Consider the following 17,892-nt stretch of genomic DNA (forward strand, 5'->3'; position numbering starts at 1 on the left):
AGGCCACCATAGAGCGCGGAGGCCAGAAGGGCCGGCGGAAGTGACGTTACTACCACGGTTAGGCCGGGGCCAGAGCGGCCGGAAGTGCGGTATGCGGAAGTGCGGGGTTAGCGCCGGAGCGGGGTGCTATGGAGCCCGGGCGGGGAGCCGGGCCGGGGCCGGGGCTGTGGCGCTGCGGGCGGCGGCTGCTTTGGGCCGCCTCCCTGCTCTGCGTCCTGCTGGACCTGCAGCTCCCAGGTAACCATGGCAACGCGCCGGAAGTGCCCCCTCCCCCCGTTCGCGGGGCCCCCTTCTGCGCGCTTAGCCCCGCCCCCTACGGCGAACCCAATAACGCGCGTAGCCCCGCCCCCTCCCCGCATGGCCAGGCCCCGCGCGCTCCCGTCTGACTCCGCCCCCTGGGCCGCTCCTAGCCCCGCCCCCACCTGGGCGACCACCGTCCGCCTTGGCCCCGCCCCCTCCCTGCTGGCCCCGCCCCCACCTGGACGACCACCTTCCGCCTTGGCCCCGCCCTTCCCTGCAGGCTCCGCCCCCTCCTACCAGCTGCTCTTTAGCTCCTCCCCTGGCTCCTCCCACCTGCTGCTGGCTCTGACCCCTGGTGCTTTTCCCCCCACCTGCAGAGAAGGGGAAGCAAGTGTGAAAAATCGGGGGTGGGGGGGGGGTGATAGGCGCCTACATAGGACAAGGCCCCCAATATGGGGATTGTTCCTGTCAAATCGGGACAGCTGGTCGCCCCAGGGAAGCCAAGGGCGGATGCCCCCTTAATTGGCAGGGAAAGGGCGGGGCCTGGAGAGTGGGGGTGGGGTAGGAGGGGGTCAGGAGAAAGGGGGTGGCGCTGGTGGAGAAGGTGAGGGGGTCACAAAACAGGATGGAGAGGGTGGGGTTAGGAGAATGGGGGTGGGGTTGTGGGGGGGTGCACGAGAGTGGGGGTGTGGCTAGTGGGGTTAGGAAAGTGGGGGTGGGTTGTGTGGGAGGGGGCGGGGGCAGGAGAGTGGGGGTAGTGCTGGTGGGGCGGCAGATGGGGTTAGGAAACTGGGGATGGGTGGGAGGGGGCAGGAGAGTGGGGAAGGTGAAGGGTCCCAAGACTGGGGGAAGAGCGGGTGAGGTCAGGAGAGCATGGAAAAGTGACGAGGTGGGAAGGCGGCGTCAGGGCAGGCAGCAAGGGGGCAAGGCCATGAGAGTGGGGGCTAGTGTAGAAGGGGCTGGGGCTATGGGGGGGCTGGGCGGGGCTGATAGAAAGGGGGCATGGCCATGCGAGGGGGGGCACGGCGAGCAGGCAATGGACAGTTTGATGCTGCCTCGGGACGGGGTGGAACCTCCCTCACTGGAGGTTTTCCAAAGGAGGCTGGGATGGTTTAGACCCCCCAGATCCTGCATCTTGGGGGAGAGTGACGAGGTGACCCTGTGGTTCTCTGAATACTAGAGCGGTGTGTAGATCGGGGTCGGGGAGATGGGGATTTTAGTGGGGCCCCCAGCCCTGACTCCCCTCAAACCAGTGACGTTGAGCCACTTTGTCCGCTGCAGGTTTGCTGGCCTCCGGGCAGGCCGAGATCGAGAACCACCTGGAAATGGGGCGCAAGCTGCTGGCGGCCGGACAGCTGGCCGAGGCGCTGTCTCACTACCACTCCGCCGTCGGTAAGTGGGCGCGGGCGTGCGGTGTCGCCGGCGAGCCCGGAAGCACGGCGGACACTAGCCTCCTCCACGCTCGCCGCTGTGCCAGGCAGGCACGGAGCATCGGGGATGCCCCGGGGACAGTGAGCAGGAACTCAGCACCAGGGAGGGGCATTTGGGGGGACAGCTGTGGGGCAGATACGTGAATGGGGCCTTGAGGTTGGCGGGGAGTGGGTAGTGGGCAAGGAGAACAAATCTGGGCGGGACCAGAAGATTGGGGGCGGGGCCAGGACTCCAGTAATATATTCTCCCTCCTGCAGAAGGCGACCCCAAGAATTACCTCACCTATTACAAGCGAGCCACCATCTACTTGGCCATGGGCAAGTTCCGCTCGGCGCTGCCCGATCTTTCGAAGGCCATTGAGCTCAAGCCGGACTTCCTGGCCGTAAGTCCCACCTGCTGTTCCCACTTCGGGCTTGCAGGGATATAGTGGGGGGACTGGCTCTCCCCTGGGGGTCAGAGCGCTCAGCTCGGGGGGTGGGAGACCCAGATTCGTTGATCCCAAGGCTGGAAAGGACCACTCTGAGCATCTCGCCTGTGTAATAAACACCAGAGAATGTCCCCAAAATATCTCCAGGTTAAACTGCAGCAGCTCTCGTCGAGAAACATCCGATCATGATTTAAACACGGTCAGTGGTTTCAGTAGTGAGTTACCCTCACTGTGAAAAATGTACGCCTTATTTTCCGTCTGAATTTGTCCAGCTTCAATATCCAACCATCGGAGCTGGTTAGACCTTTTTCTCCTAGATGGAAGAGCCAACTATTATCGTGTGGCTGTTCTCTGCATTGGTGCTTATAAACTGGGAGCAGGTCACCCCTTCGGCTTCTCTCTATCAAGCTAAACAGATCAATCTCCTGCCGTCTCTCAGTCTCGGGCATGTTTTCCAGTCTTTGAATCGCTCCTGTAGCTTCTCCAGTTTATCCACGTCCTTCTGGAGTGGTGGAACCCCGCAGCTGGACGCAGGATACCAGCAGCGATGGTCACCAAATACAGAGAGAACGTTACCTACTCGAGATTTCCCTCTCGAATCCCTGAGCCGAAAACCGTGCAGATCGGGGGCTCGAACCCAGGCCTCCCACATCCCAGGCGATAGCTCTAACCACTAGGCATTGGCTATCCTGGGCATTCTCTCTCTCTCTCTCTCTCGCTCGCTCTGCCTGAGCTCAGACACGGCTGTGCAGAATGATTCCCTGCCAGCACTGAGCTGCCAAAGCTGATTCAAAACCGGTTCGGCTGGATGTGTGTTGACACAAAGCTGTAAATAGCGTCGCCATTCTTACATGACTGGGAGAGCTCGGTGGATTCGCCCGACTGCCTCCCAGCTGGGCCTGAGGCCAGGCCCGGCCTCTTTCGGTGCCTCGGTTTCCCTCTCTGGGGCTAACGACACTCCCCGCCCGGGATTAACCAGGGTCTGTGAACTGCTTTGGTATGCCGAAGGTGCAACAGGGAGCGCCAGCTAAAACCCTGAAAATCCGGCGGCCTATTTTTCTTCTCCCTAACTATGCTTTTTTTTATGGCCGGGTTTTCAAGGTACCTAGGGAAGACACCGCTGAAAGCAGGTTGCGATTTGCAAAAGATCCTGCGGGAGGCAGTGTGGGCTAGTCTAGAGACCTGGGTTCTGTTCCCAGCTCTGCGACTGGTGACCCTGAGCAAATCACTTTGCCTCAGTTTGCTCATCTGTCAGATGGGGCTAATGGATTCTCCATCACTGACCATTTTAAAATCAAAATGGGATGTTTTCCTGAACGAATTCCTCTTTGAAGTAGAGCAGGGGATGTCTACGCTGCAATAAAAAACTCACAGCACTGAGTCTCAGGGCCCAGGACAATCGATTTGGGCTGCAGGGCTAAAAGTTGCCAGGCAGACATGAAGGATCTGAGAGCCAGGGCTCCGGCTAACCCCGAGTGTCTACACTCCAGTTTTTAGCCCCGCGAGCCTGAGTCAGCCGAGCTGGGCTGCGCCGTGGGGCGTTGATTGCAGCGTAGATGGAAATGGCTGGTCCTGATTTTAAAAGTCACTTCGGCCAGATTTTTTTTTTTTTTTTTTTAAAGGTAAGAATGCCCCTAAAAATCTACCACGGGGGTTGTCAAGCTGGGGGTCGCGAGGTTATTACAGGGAGGCTGCAAGTTGGCAGGTCCGGGCATGCCGGCTGCCAGCCACATGCGGGCTGACCGCCCGAGCCCTTCCGAGCTGGGTGATCGGAGAGAAGCAGCTACTGGCCAAGCACCCAGCACTGAAGGCAGCACCGCCCGCAGCAGCAGCGCAGAAGTAAGGGTGGCATGGGATTGGTGGAGGGGACTCTTCAGAGCCTGAAATATTTTCAAAGTGGGTCCCAGCAAAAAAAAAAAAAAAATTGAGAACCCCAGCGCCTCAGTTTCCCCGATCTGTAAAACAGGGATAATGACGCCGAATCTCCTTTGGCACGTGCTCTGAGCTCCATAGATGAAAAGCGCTAGGTCTGAAACGTTAGATAGCCTTGACTTTCCCAGGCCACGTAGGCTCGTCCCTCGGATGCTTTAGCAAACATCCCCCCAGGAACCGAACTTGGCACATCCGTTGTGGCGGCCGTTACGGCCCCGAGTTGGCGAGAGCGTTGCCTTTTGCAACTGACTGGGCTTAAGCATTAAGAACTTTGCCTCGATCGAGGGCGCCGATTTGAATCTGCCGTTGCCGGAGTCTCTCACCCCGGGAATCTGCTCGCTCTCTCTCTCCGCTCCAGGCCAGGCTGCAGAGGGGTAACATTCTCCTGAAGCAGGGCAACACGGAGCAGGCCAAGCAGGACTTCGAAGCCGTGGTGAGTGCCGTGAGAGGCCTGGGAATGGAACCTCTGTCCCCAAAGGGCACTGGCTGGGGGACCCTCCCCCTTTGCCAGAGGGCCCTCTCTAGGCCTCTGCCAATCCTTGTTGGTTTTTTTTCCCCCTCTGCTTCCCCCTTCACGCCCCCCGCAGCTGCAGAGCGATCCTGGCCACAAGGAGGCTCAGAGCCAGCTCGCCAGACTCACCGAGCTGGAAGTGACCATGCAGGAGGCCCGGGCAGCCTATCAGAGAACAGAGTACGCGGGAGCCATCGGCATCCTGGAGCGAGTCGTCGAGGTATCCGCCGGGAGAGGGGGCTGTCCCCCTCCGCGGGGATCACGCCGTCTCTGAGAGCTGGGGAGAGCTGTTCAGAGGTGCTTTGAGCCCTGTAAGGTTCACACTTTGGGCATGGAGGCGGTGCATCACCTCTGTAGGCTCCCAGCTGGGACTACATCTCCCATGATGCGCCACGGCCTCCCACGATGCATCCCCTCACCCTCCAAGAGGCGGAGACTGCCATGATATCTGCCCTGGGAATCTGGTCCGAACTACGTCTCCCATGGTACACGGCGCTCTCCCCCCTCGTGGAGAGGGAAGGTGGGGCATGATGGGAGTCCCTGGCTGTGGTGCATCATGGGAGATGTGGTCCAGCCGGGAAGCCTGGCCCATAGCAGAGAATGGGGGAGATGAGGCACCTGACGTGCAATTCCCACAGGGCAATGCGGCAGCATTTCCAAACGCAGCTCCCTTGGCAATCCCAGGGCTGCTGACTGCAGTCTGGGCTGGCTGAGGCCTGGCGCCGGAGCTTGGAGCGGTGGAGGAACAGCCGGGCCGATTGTGCAGAAAAGTTGGGGGAGTCTCGGGTGTTGGGCTTGGAAGTATGAATGTGAACCCATAGAGCTCTTCGATCCCCCTGCCGCCGCCTTAAAAAGCCAGAGGGATCTGGAACCAAGGGGCTGGCGGCGGGTCCGCCTGAACCCAGCCTCAGGCCCTGCCTCAGTTTCCCCTCTCTGGTGGAAGCCGGCAGGCCTGCCCACCAGCACGCCGTCAGTCCAGGCGGGGTCCAGCCTTTCTCACCTTTCCCGTTCGCTCCCTTGGCCGCAGATCTCCCCGTGGGACCCCGATGCCAAGGAGCTGCGCGCCGAGTGCCACCTCCTGCTGGGCGACTACGGCCAGGCCATCCTGGACCTGAAACCCACCACCAAGCTCCGCGCCGACAACCGGGCGGCTTTCCTTAAGCTCAGCCAGCTCTACTACGGCCTGGGGGAGCACGAGGAGGCCCTGGCGTGAGTTGGGGGGCACGAGGCGGTGCTGGCAGGGGTATGGGATGTCTGGGGGGCTGTACGAGGAACCTCCCCGCACCGGGCCACCTTGAAACCCTGCCCCTGGAGGAGCCAGGCTTTGACTCTGAGCCCCGCCCGGGTGCGCTGGGATCTTGGGGGCTGGGGGACCCCCGCGTCTCCCAGACCCCCCCTCCCACCTGTCCCCGGTCTCCCCTCCCCAGGCAGGTACGTGAATGTCTCAAGCTGGACCAGGACGACAAGGCGTGCTTCGCCCACTACAAGCAGGTCAAGAAGCTCTCCAAGCAGCTGGAGTCGGCTGAGGAGCACGTCCGAGCGCAGAGGTGACCACCCTGCCCGCCCTCCCTCTGCCACCCGCTTCCCATAAAGCCAGGGGCCAGGAGAGGCGGGGTCCTCCCAGCCGGGTGTGCCGTGGCTCTAGGGGGCTCCCTGAAATCCCCCCATCCCCCGCTCCGCTGGGTTCCTGGGAGTAGTGGAGGGGCTGAGATGCAGCCGCCTCTGTGGTGGGGCACGGGGACTGTTTATATAGGGACCACTTTGCCCACCTCTGAGATGCAGCCATTTCTGGGGTGGGGCACAGGGACTATTTATACAGGGACCGCCTTGGCCAGCTCTGAGATGCGGCCATCTCTGGGGTGGGACACGGGGGCTGTTTATACTGGGACCCCTCACCCGGTGCTGAGATGCAGCCGCCTCTGGGGTGGAGCACAGGGGCTGGTTAAACAGAAATCCTGGGGGCAGGCGGGTATTCTGGGATCTCTTCCTCTGCCCCTTTCACCTGGAAGCCCTCCCTGGCTCTAGGTCTGGCCTGTTTTGGGTGCTCCCTGAGTTTGGCCCCATTCCCCTCCCCGCCCCTTTGCCCGCTCGAGCCCCGCCGGCGGCTGACACGTGCCGTTCCCGGGGACAGGTACGAGGAAGCCATCGACAAGTACAAAGCGGCCATGAAGACGGAGCCGCAAGTGGAGGTTTATATCATCAAGGCCAAGGCGCGCATCTGTCACTGCCTGTCCAAGGTGAGCCCGGCCTCGCGCCCGCATCCGCCGTGCACGCTGCGGGGAGAGCCTGTGGGAGCGCCCCCCGGCGGTGGGGGAGACAAACAACGGGGTTGGGACGGCCATATAGACACAGACTCCTCGCCCAGTGCTGAGATGCAGCCACCTCTGGGGTGGGGCGCAGGGGCTGTGTAGACACGGATTCCTCGCCCAGTGCTGAGATGCGGCCACCTCTGGGGTGGGGCACTGGGATGTGTATACACAGACTCCTCGCCACATTTCCTAGATTTCATTGGGTTTAAGGCCAGAAGGGCCCATTCGCTCTAGCTGGATCTCCTAGCCACGGGCCGTTCCGATCCCCCTGTGCAGAGCTCTAAGCCTTCACTTAGAGTGCAGTGTTTCGTTCCTCGGGAGCACCCACCTGGTGTGCGCCCCATGCCGAGCCCGGGGCCCCTGCCATGGCAGGGAATTGAGCGGGGAGACCCACCCCGGTGATCCCAGCAGGTGATCCACACCCCGTGCGGCAGAGGAAGGCAGAACACCCCCCCGCCCCCTTAGGTCCCTGCCGATCTGACCTGGGGGGAAATTCCTTCCTGATCCCCAACCTGGTGATCGCTTGGACCCTGAACTTGTGGGCAAGAACCAGCCAGCCGGGCACCTAGAAAGAGGGTTCTCTGGCCCCCCCGTCCGGGGTCCCATCTCCAGCTGCGGCTGAACCCCGACTCTTCAGAGGAAGGCAAAGAAACCTCAGAATATATCTGGTCAATTGTGCCTCAGGGAAAAAAATCCTTCCTGACCCTACAGGCACCCAGCTGATGCCCTGAAGCATGAGACTGGATTGTAATCACAGCAAGTCTGGGCCCCAGAAGCTCTGTCTCCCTCTCTCTGCTTCCTTTCGGGGGTCCCTTTTACAGAGTCCTCCTGCTAGCTTTCTACTGGCATCGTCTCTCTCTCACATGCACACAGAGCAAGGCCTGTCCCTTCCAGTAGGGGGCGGCAGGGACACACACACACACACACACAGCAAGGCCCATCCCCTCCCCTCCAGCAGGGACACACACACACACACACACACACACACACACACACACACACACAGAGCAGGGCCCATCCCCTCCAGCAGGGGGCAGCAGGGACACACACACACACAGAGCAGGGCCCATCCCCTCCAGCAGGGGGCAGCAGGGACACACACACACACACAGAGCAAGGCCCATCCCCTCCCCTCCAGCAGGGACACACACACACACACACACACAGAGCAGGGCCCATCCCCTCCAGCAGGGGGCAGCAGGGACACACACACACACACGCACAGCAGGGCCCATCCCCTCCAGCAGGGGGCAGCAGGGACACACACACACACACAGAGCAAGGCCCATCCCCTCCCCTCCAGCAGGGACACACACACACACAGACACACACACAGAGCAGGGCCCATCCCCTCCAGCAGGGGGCAGCAGGGACACACACACACACACACGCACAGCAGGGCCCATCCCCTCCAGCAGGGGGCAGCAGGGACACACACACACACACACACAGCTGGGCCCGTCCCCTCCAGCAGGGGGCGGCAGGGACACACACACACACACACACACACACACACACGGAGCAGGGCCCATTCCTGACAGCAGGGACATACACACACACACACACGGAGCAGGGCCCGTTCCTGACAGCAGATACACACACACACACACACACAGAGCAGGGCCCGTTCCCTCCAGCAGGGGACAGCAGGGACACACACACACACACACACACACACACACGGAGCAGGGCCCGTTCCTGACAGCAGCTACACACACACACACACACACACAGCAGGGCCCGTTCCTGACAGCAGATACACACACACACACACACACACACACGGAGCAGGGCCCGTTCCTGACAGCAGATACACACACACACACACACACACGGAGCAGGGCCCGTTCCTGACAGCAGATACACACACACACACACACACACGGAGCAGGGCCCGTTCCTGACAGCAGATACACACACACACACACACACACACACGGAGCAGGGCCCGTTCCTGACAGCAGATACACACACACACACACACAGAGCAGGGCCCGTTCCTGACAGCAGATACACACACACACACACACACAGAGCAGGGCCCGTTCCCTCCAGCAGGGGGCGGCAGGGACACACACACACACACACACACACACGGAGCAGGGCCCGTTCCCTCCAGCAGGGGGCGGCAGGGACACACACACTCACACACACGGAGCAGGGCCCGTTCCCTCCAGCAGGGGGCGGCAGGGACACACACACTCACACACACGGAGCAGGGCCCGTTCCCTCCAGCAGGGGGCGGCAGGGACACACACACTCACACACACGGAGCAGGGCCCGTTCCCTCCAGCAGGGGGCGGCAGGGACACACACACTCACACACACGGAGCAGGGCCCGTTCCCTCCAGCAGGGGGCGGCAGGGACACACACACTCACACACACGGAGCAGGGCCCGTTCCCTCCAGCAGGGGGCGGCAGGGACACACACACTCACACACACGGAGCAGGGCCCGTTCCCTCCAGCAGGGGGCAGCAGGGACACACACACTCACACACACACACACACGGAGCAGGACCCGTTCCCTCCAGCAGGGGGCAGCAGGGACACACACACTCACACACACGGAGCAGGGCCCGTTCCCTCCAGCAGGAGGCGGCAGGGACACACACACTCACACACACACACACACACACACACGGAGCAGGGCCCGTTCCCTCCAGCAGGGGGCGGCAGGGACACACACACTCACACACACACACGGAGCAGGGCCCGTTCCCTCCAGCAGGGGGCGGCAGGGACACACACACACACAGAGCAGGGTCCGTCCCCTCCAGCAGGGGGCAGCAGGGACACACACACACACACAGCAGTGCCCGTCCCCTCCAGCAGGGACACACACACAACAGTGCCCGTTCCCTCCAGCAGGGGGCAGAGAGGGACCAACACAGCGCCTGCACCTGACACCTGCGCTCTGTGTAAAGGGGCTTTGAGGAGGTCTGTGATTGGCTTTGGCGCTAAGCCCCGCCCCCTGCTGGTGGCCTGCGGGCACCGCGGTGTTTACAGAGGTCGCTGGAATCAGAGCCCAGCAGAACCACATCTTTTGTGTCCATCCCCAAACCACCCGCCGGCTCTGAGCAGAGCGTCCGGGCGGAATCAGGATCTTGGCCGTTGCTCCAGTACACACCTGTCCTGCGCTCGCTGGGCCTGTCTCTGGATGCTCCTGTCCTGGGGTCTGAAATTGGGGATTCATTTCCTGCTGAAAAATTCGACTTTGGGTAGAAAAATCAGATTTTTTGTTCCTCCTCCCTCCAGTTTCGGCGCCTGAAATTGTTCTGGTTTTCCGACGGAAAATCCAAAATATCCTAGGAAAGGAGAGACCCTGCCTGCAAAAATACCCCACAGTGTTCTCTCAGAGGGGAGAAATGTTGCTGGCCAGTTAGCCAGTAGCTGTGGCTGATGGGCTGGACTGGGAATCAAAACTCCTGGGTTCGATTTTTGGTGCTGCCGCCGCAGACTCTCTGGGACCGACCGCAGGTCGCCGAAGACCACGCTATGTCCTTCAGCCACCTAAAGTGACTCAATCGAAACGCGTCGCTTTTGAAAACGGTGCCTTCACTCAGTTTCCCTCAGTGAAATGGGGAGAAATGACCCTTCCCTGTGTTGCAGCGGGGCCAGTGAGGGCGGGCCTCCGAATGCGGGCGAGGAGCTGGCTCCGTGGGGACTGAGCGCACGATCGGGCGTGGGTGGGAGGGAAGGCGCGTTCGCTTGTGTGTGCAAGGCGGCGACGGCAGGGGCGGGAGAGGAAGCTCCAGCCCCTGGCCAGCTCGGGGTGAGGCAGGGACCGTTCGCACCGGCCCGGGGCCGGGGTTGGAACGTGTGGGTGCCATCTCTGGGTCTGTCTCCCCCCCGTGTGCGCCCTGCACGCCTGCGTTTCCCAGTGTAAGACCCCGGTATCCACGCTAGGGGGCTCCCCGTATGGCTAACGCGGCTGGATGAAAACCTACGGGGTGTGTCGATCTCCCGCCCACCAGAGCAGGCCTACGGGAGAGGGGGCGGTTGTGGGGGGGAATAGTGGGCATGTGTCTAGGGCACCTCCTGGAGGAGAGGGAGGCACGTGCCCAGAGGGGGGTTATGGGGGACATCCTGGAGACGGTGGGGACATGTGTCGGGGGGCATGTCCCAGAGGGCATGGGGCGTGTCTGGGAGGGCTCATGGGTCACATCCCGGAGAAGATGGGGGGGACGTATCTCGGAGAGTGTGGGGCATAAGTCTCGGGGCCGGTGGGGGGTGTCCTGGAGATGATGGAGGTGCATGTCTGTAGGTGGGCAGTTGTCCCCACCCCATAGAGCGTGGAGAGCAGGGAGGGTCAGTGGGGCGTCCCAGGCGGCGGGGATTGGAGTGCAATAATCTAGAGGGGTGGATCAGCCCCACGGCTGCAGCCTGACCCACCTCTTTTCCCCCCCCTTCCCCCAAACCCGACAGAGCAAACGGCCCCAGGAAGCCATCGACGTCTGCACGGAGGCTCACCAGCGGGACCCACGCAACGTCTTCATCCTGCGGGACCGGGCCGAGGCCTACATCCTGAACGAGGAGTTCCAGAGAGGTAGGGGGCCCGGGCGCGGGGCCGAGCCGGAGCAGGTCTCTCCCCGGCCTTCCTTTGGGGGACGCTCGGGAGAGTGGCTCAGGGCCGGCTACCAGCAGTGCACCGCTCTGGCCACCACCCTCGGGGAAGGAGCTAGCAGGTAGTGCGGCCTAGTGGCTTGAGCACCGCCCCGGGAGTCGGGACTCCTGGGCTCTGTACCAGCTCTGAGAGGGGGAGCGGGGTAGGGCTTGTGTGTGTGTGTGTCTGCGGCCAGTGGGGGCACGTCCTGGGGGGGGGGGGCGTGGCTGGGAGCCAGTGAGGTGGGAGGGGCTGGGAGTCAGGACTCCTGGGTTCTATCAAAGCTGTGGGAGGGGAGTGGGGGCTGGGGGGTTAGAGCGGGGGGGGGGGGCTGGGAGCCAGGACTCCTGGGTTCTCTCCCCGGCTTTGGGAGGGGAGTGGGGGCTGGTGGTTTAGAGCGGGGGGGAGGGGGCTGGGAGCCAGGACTCCTGGGTTCTCTCCCTGGCTCTGGTTGGGGAGCAGGGGCTGGTGGATTAGAGCGGGGAGGGCTGGGAGCCAGGACTCCTGGGTTCTATCCAAGCTGTGGGAGGGGAGTGGCGTGGGGTACAGTGGGTTACAGTGGGGGCGGGACAGGGGGAGGGGTATTTTTGTCTACATTTTTCAATGGAAAATTTCCAAAAACAAACAAAAAAAAGGGCAGAAATCGATTCCAGATGAAAACTGGTACCTCCTGGGCGATGTCGTTCTGGGGATGGGGTCCCCTTGTCAGACTGCATATCCCATGATGCTCTGCAGTCATCCCTCTTGGAAACGGGAGGCATTGCCTTGTGGGAATTGTAGTTCGGGTTCCTTATGGCCTGGTTCAAGGCCATCTCCCACGACACACATCACAATCTACTCTCTTCGAGATGGAAAGTGGGGCGTGGTGGGAGCTGTATTTGGAGGGGTCTCCACCTTCCATGAGGCCCCTCTGCCAGGGGCTCCCATGATGCACTACTGTGGCTCAGCAGGAGGCGAGACCACGGTGCATCGTGGGAGTGTCCTGCGGGTGCCTCGTGCCCTCCATCTCCCATGATGCACCACGGTCGCCCCTTTTGGAGAGGCAATGCACGAGGGAACCCTGTCGCTGGGGTGCCTCTTGGGAGCTGTAGCTCCCCCGGGGAGCCCGGCCCGCCGAGCGACAAGTCCCAACAGCAGCCCCCGTGCCTGGCAGGGCCGGTTCCTTGGCGGAGGGAGCCGTGCCTTGCGAGGAGGCTGGGCACGGCGTCAGGCAGCTCTGCTTGGTTCACAGCGGTGGAGGATTACCAGGAGGCCAAGGAGTTCGACGGGGAAAACGAAGAGGTGAAGGAGGGGCTGGAGAGAGCCCAGAAGCTGCTGAAGCAGTCAAGGAAACGCGACTACTACAAGATACTGGGGATCCGGAGGTGGGTGTCGTTGACCAGGCGGGGGGTTTGAACATGGGATCTCCCCAGCCCTCTGAGCTTCCAGTAAGGGGTTTGTGACACCCACCACCCAACGGGAAGACGTTTCAGGACCCCCGGGCCATGAGGAAGTGGGGATCGGTACGACTGAGCGCCAAGATGCACCTTATTTCCCGTCTGAATTTGTCCCGCTTCAACATCCAGCCGCTGGTTCTTAGACCTTTGTCTGCTAGATCAAAGAGCCCAGTTTCTGTGCCCCATGTAGGACCTTCTAGCCTGAGATCAAGTGTCCCCCCCCCCCCCCCCCCCCGCTTCACTTCTCTGTGTTAGGCTAAACAGACTGAGCGGGCCAGTTCTCGGGGGGGGGGGGGGGGGGGGTTAGTCCTTTAATCATTCTTGTGGCCTCCTCTCCAGTTTGCCAACGTCCTTGTGGAACTAGGAACCCCAGAACTGGACTCTCTGGTGGCCTGGCTAGTGTAGACGGGGCCCCGGCTTTGCCCAACCGCCGGCGCGACCCCCCCCCCCCCCAATCCGCTGCCGAGTAGCTCTCTCTTTTCCGTGTCCTTACTCCGCCTGCTTGCCCCCCGCCCCCTCCCAGGAACGCCAACAAGCAGGAGATCATCAAGGCCTACCGGAAGCTGGCCCAGCAATGGCACCCCGACAACTTCCAGTCCGAGGACGAGAAGAAGGAGGCGGAGAAGAAATTCATCGACATCGCAGCCGCTAAAGAGGTCCTGACAGACCCAGGTAGGGCCTGGCCAGGGGGCTGGTATGTGGGGCGCCTGAGCTTCACCCGGGAGCCCCTGGCATAGGTACCTCCCAAGGTCCCACCATGCGTCCGAGCCTGGGCAGAAGCAGTCAGTCACCTGGCATACAGCTCTGGGCAGTGGTCGGGTTAGCCGGGGACAAGCCAAGAAAGGGTTCCTGCAGGCGGAGGCACCCTCCCCCCGAGAAAGCACATTTTCCTGGGGCCCCATGTCAGTCGGTCTCTCTCTGTATGTTCTTGGTTCCTTCCCTTGTTCCCCAGATGCAGCCGGGCAGCGATTGGGTGTGCGGCTGCCTCTGCTTTGGGGCTTGATGTCCGGACACAGGGGCCAACTCCGGAGCTGGAGAAGGGGCAGAATGTGGGGTGGAGCACCCCCCCGGGGAAAACTAAAAGTCGGCGCCTACGCGTCCCACCATCGATGTCTCTATCGGTTCTTCTATTCAACCGCATCCAGCCAGTCCCAAGCCCCCACCCCTGAGCGCCCCGGTGCCTGGGAGAAATGATCTCTTCCCGGCCAACGGGGGGCAATGCCTAGTGGGTAGGCGCAGGTCCTAAACGTTACCCCAAATCCCCTGCTTCACCCCGCCTTTCCCTTCCAGACATGCGGCAGAAGTTCGACTCCGGAGAGGACCCCTTGGACCCCGAGAATCAGCAAGGAGGGGGAGGGCACCCCCACCACTGGCCTTTTGAGTTTAACCCCTTCGGCTCTGGCAATTTCCACTTCAAATTCCACTTCAATTAGCTCGGGGCGGGAGAACGAGCTCCGGACGGCACGCCGAGGGGAGAGCGGGGCTGACGGTCTCTCCTGTAATGACTCCTGCCCACGCCTCCCGCTCATCGCGTCAAACGTTTCCGGCCACGTTTCTTTCTGGCCTGGGAACGGGGCCAGCTCTGGGGCATTTGCTTTCCCCGTGCCCTGCAAAGAGGTGGAGAACGAGATCGTTTCGCCGCTTCTCTCTGGTGTGTCAAGAAGGCCTGCGAGGGTCGCTCTTTCTGTGCTGAATTTCCCGGAGAACTAATTGGATTCGCTCCGTCTGTGCATCGCGTCTTCGCAGCATCTCGGCCCTGGAGCAAGACATGTGCCTAGCCCCCCCCGCCCCCCGCTTCCCCTTCATCAAGATGGGCATCGGTTTTAATTCTCTTCTCGTTCGTGGTGTGTGATGGCTAAAGCCCAACGCACACTTAGGAGAAAAGTGGTCTGCGTTGAAGGTTCGGCGCGAACGTTGATTGGAAATTGCCCCTCAAAAGGAGAATTATTTGCCCCGGGCGTGTCTGGAGTGTCTGCCACAGGGAAACATGGCTGCTTTGGAAACTTACGGCTTTTGGTTGGAAAACCAAACAAATGCCTCAAAAATGACAAATTTTCTATTTGGACTCATGGGAGTTGTCATTCAGGAGCCTCGTGCCTCCTATGGGTTTGCCTGGCATCTCCAGCAATGCAGCAAGGGCTCCCATAATGCACGCCTCCCCCTCCAATAGCGGTGCATCATGGGAGATGTAGTCCAGCCAGGGCCTCTGGGCTACAGACCAGAAAGGGGGGCACGAGGTGCTTGAACTACATCTCCCATGAAACTGCCACCACAACCGAATCAAAAATTGGTCGGCATTTGAATTTTCGCCAGGAAATTGAAATTGTCCCGCAGGAAAATTAAGACAAAACCAGTTTTTTATTTCTTCATTTTTGTTGCGATTTTTCTCAGACCCGTCTTCCTTTTTTCCCCGAGCCCACCCCCATCACGTCGTTGGGGGTTTGAGAGAGCACGGGACCCACATAGCCGACCTCCAACGAGCCCTATAAAACCGGTGAAAGTGGGCCAACCATATCTGCTCTGTGTGTGTGATTTGCAAACAAATCAGTCCGGCGGGGGGGGAAGTATTTGCTGGATTATTTATTAGTATTTTTTTAATGAACCAAAAAAGGCCTTTTTCCCCCCCCCCTCCCCCTAAGAAAATCTCCTTTGCACAGTGACAAGCTCTGGGTAAAAACTCACCCACATTCCAGGAAAATTCCCTGATATATTTTTCGCAGAGAAATAAAATTTGTTTCCCCTTCTTGGCAAAATCCCTCCCCGGCCTTTATGTAGCTAAAAAAGACAGCCCCATTCATAGCGTCCTTTTCCGGGTCCCTTGTGGTGGGCTAAACGGTTCTTTACTCCTTGCTCTGCGAGGACTCTGTGAATTTCGGTCAGGGCGGATGAGAGCCCAAGCAGGACTTTTCTTCGGTTAATGATCATTCCCACCCTCCGTGCTGGTGGCTACCGCCCCCGCTGGCTGGTATCGTCGCCGTCGGCCCCGCTGATATTTTACTACTGAGCTGGATTTTTCTTCTCCCCCCTTTGCGATTTTATAGATGCGATTTTTAACGTTGATTTATTTTCAGGACCGGGTTGCGCCCTGTAATCGTTGCACGGGCCAGGGGGGGCAGCCGCCCCTGAGTGCTGGGATTAAAGTTTGTATTGCAAACAGGGGGCCAGTTTGCCTTTCCCTCTTTGGGCTCCGGCCCGCGTGAGCTGGGCTGAAAAGGAGAAACTGAGGTTTGCTGCTTTCTGGAGGCTGGAAAGGGTTAACTGTGTTAGTGATCTTAGTAGCATCCAGGGTCCGGTGTCTTTTTCCTGCAAGGGGGTGGCGAGGTGTGATGCTGGTTGTGACTTTTCAGCTCGGCTTGGCCCAGGGGGAAGGGTAGATCTTTAACGGCAAGGACTTTTCTCCCAACTGTGTGTTAGGCCTTGGAGTTAGGCATGGGCAAGAATTGGAATGAAACAAGCCCCCACCCCCACCCCCCAAGTACGGGGTTAGAGGCCCTGACCAAGATCAGGTCCCCTGTTGTGCCAGGTCCCCCCCTCCCCCAACTTAGATCCGAGCCACTGTCCTGCTTGGCACAGCACAGACCCTCCCCTCAACCATGTTCAGGGCCCCCATTGTGTCAGGCACTGCCCAGAGACCTCAGCCTAAAGAGACAAAGGGTGGGAGGGGAAACTGAGGCACGGAACAGAGATGGGGCTCACCGCCGAGCCAGGAATGGGCCTGCATCCCGGGCCGGACCAATCAGACTCTGACAAACAGGCCCATCTGTTCTTCTCCTACGCGTTCTCTCGTCAGCCACGGAGCCGTGAGGGTTCGGATCCAGCCACATCTCAGAATCGGGTCTAGGCCGATTTTCCCGCTGTCCGCTGCTCCAGCGTAGCAGGAATATACTGAATAAACTCCAGCGGTCCACCGTCTGTCCAGCCTCCCTCCTACAGCCAACGCAAGGTGGCCAGCGGTGGCGTTCCTACCGACTGTCCCCAGCCAGCTGCACCGCGTCAAACCAAACTGGCCGAGCGTTTCAAAAAGCGGGGCCGTCGCAGAGTGGGAAACCCAGCGAAGAGCCAACGCGGGGATATTCCGGCCCAACCGAGCCCCCAGCCGCATTTGCAGCCGCTCCCAGGGCGTCACGCGGCCGTTCTCGGCTTCAGAGCGACGCTTGGCGGGCCGATCCTGGGGTCGAGTGGATCGGCGAGCTCCGGCGCCAATGGGGCGGACAAGATCGGCCGTCTAAATGAGCGAGGGATGGGAGCGGCCTCCTGTCTAGAACAAAGGCAAGTCGCTGGGCTTACGCCGGGGTCGGTGGGCGAAAATGAACTGCCCTTTGCTAGCCGGCAGGTCCGATCGACGGGGGGGGGACCTCTGGCGTTTAATGCAGGAGCAGAGGTGGGGTGAGATTGATGGGGGACCTGGGCACAAAGAACACTTGGGGCCCCAGCTCCGGCCAGGCCAGGAGCCCCACACTCTCCCCCTGCCCTGGGGGCCGGGTACATGAGCCGGAGGCTGCTCTCGGGCACCCCGGCTCCTACCCAGGGTGGGCGGAGGATCCGGGATGCCTAGCCCGGGCAGCTCTTACCCTGGCCTAGCCAGGGGGCGGAACCACAGTCCCACCCCCCGCCAATTCGACCCAGGTTCTGGTGCTCCTACAGGGGGCCTCAAGTTGGCCGGTTCCCGTGCGTTACTCATCCCCGTGTGTGAACCTCTACTGCGTGAGCTAAAAGACGCATCTGTTTTAGCCCAGGTTGGAGCAGTGCCATCAATGTGTTGCTGGTCTGGGGGACAGAGAGCCCCACCAAGCCCCACCCCCCATATTCACCAGCTGGGGATCCGGCCACCTCGGTATTCACCCCACCCACCCCCAGCCTCCCCAGGAACCACCTGGCCTTTGCGTTCACATAACGTGTTTATTTTGTACAAAACAGGGGAAGAGTCTGGCTCCACACGTCCGCCTGTCCCAGGCAGCTCCCGGCCCCCACAAACTCCAGGCAGCCGGAGAAAGTCAGGCT

General features: G+C 60.9%; 1 protein-coding gene and 1 pseudogene across 1 annotated transcript; one reads left to right on the forward strand and one right to left on the reverse strand.

The window, feature by feature from the left end:
• Positions 1-17,892, reverse strand: part of LOC135889358 (zinc finger protein 850-like) — a 473,854-nt pseudogene that overhangs the window by 191,396 nt on the left and 264,566 nt on the right.
• Positions 129-16,046, forward strand: LOC135889372 (dnaJ homolog subfamily C member 3-like). Its single transcript, XM_065417240.1, has 12 exons — positions 129-237; positions 1,522-1,632; positions 1,929-2,053; positions 4,389-4,463; positions 4,618-4,761; positions 5,569-5,750; positions 5,969-6,088; positions 6,673-6,778; positions 11,278-11,398; positions 12,687-12,819; positions 13,415-13,563; positions 14,182-16,046. Exons 1-12 carry the CDS (start codon positions 129-131, stop codon positions 14,322-14,324), a joined length of 1,518 nt encoding a protein of 505 aa, XP_065273312.1. The 3' UTR covers positions 14,325-16,046.

Source organism: Emys orbicularis, chromosome 15 (genome assembly GCF_028017835.1).
Source record: "Emys orbicularis isolate rEmyOrb1 chromosome 15, rEmyOrb1.hap1, whole genome shotgun sequence".
Classification (NCBI taxonomy): Eukaryota; Metazoa; Chordata; order Testudines; family Emydidae; genus Emys; species Emys orbicularis.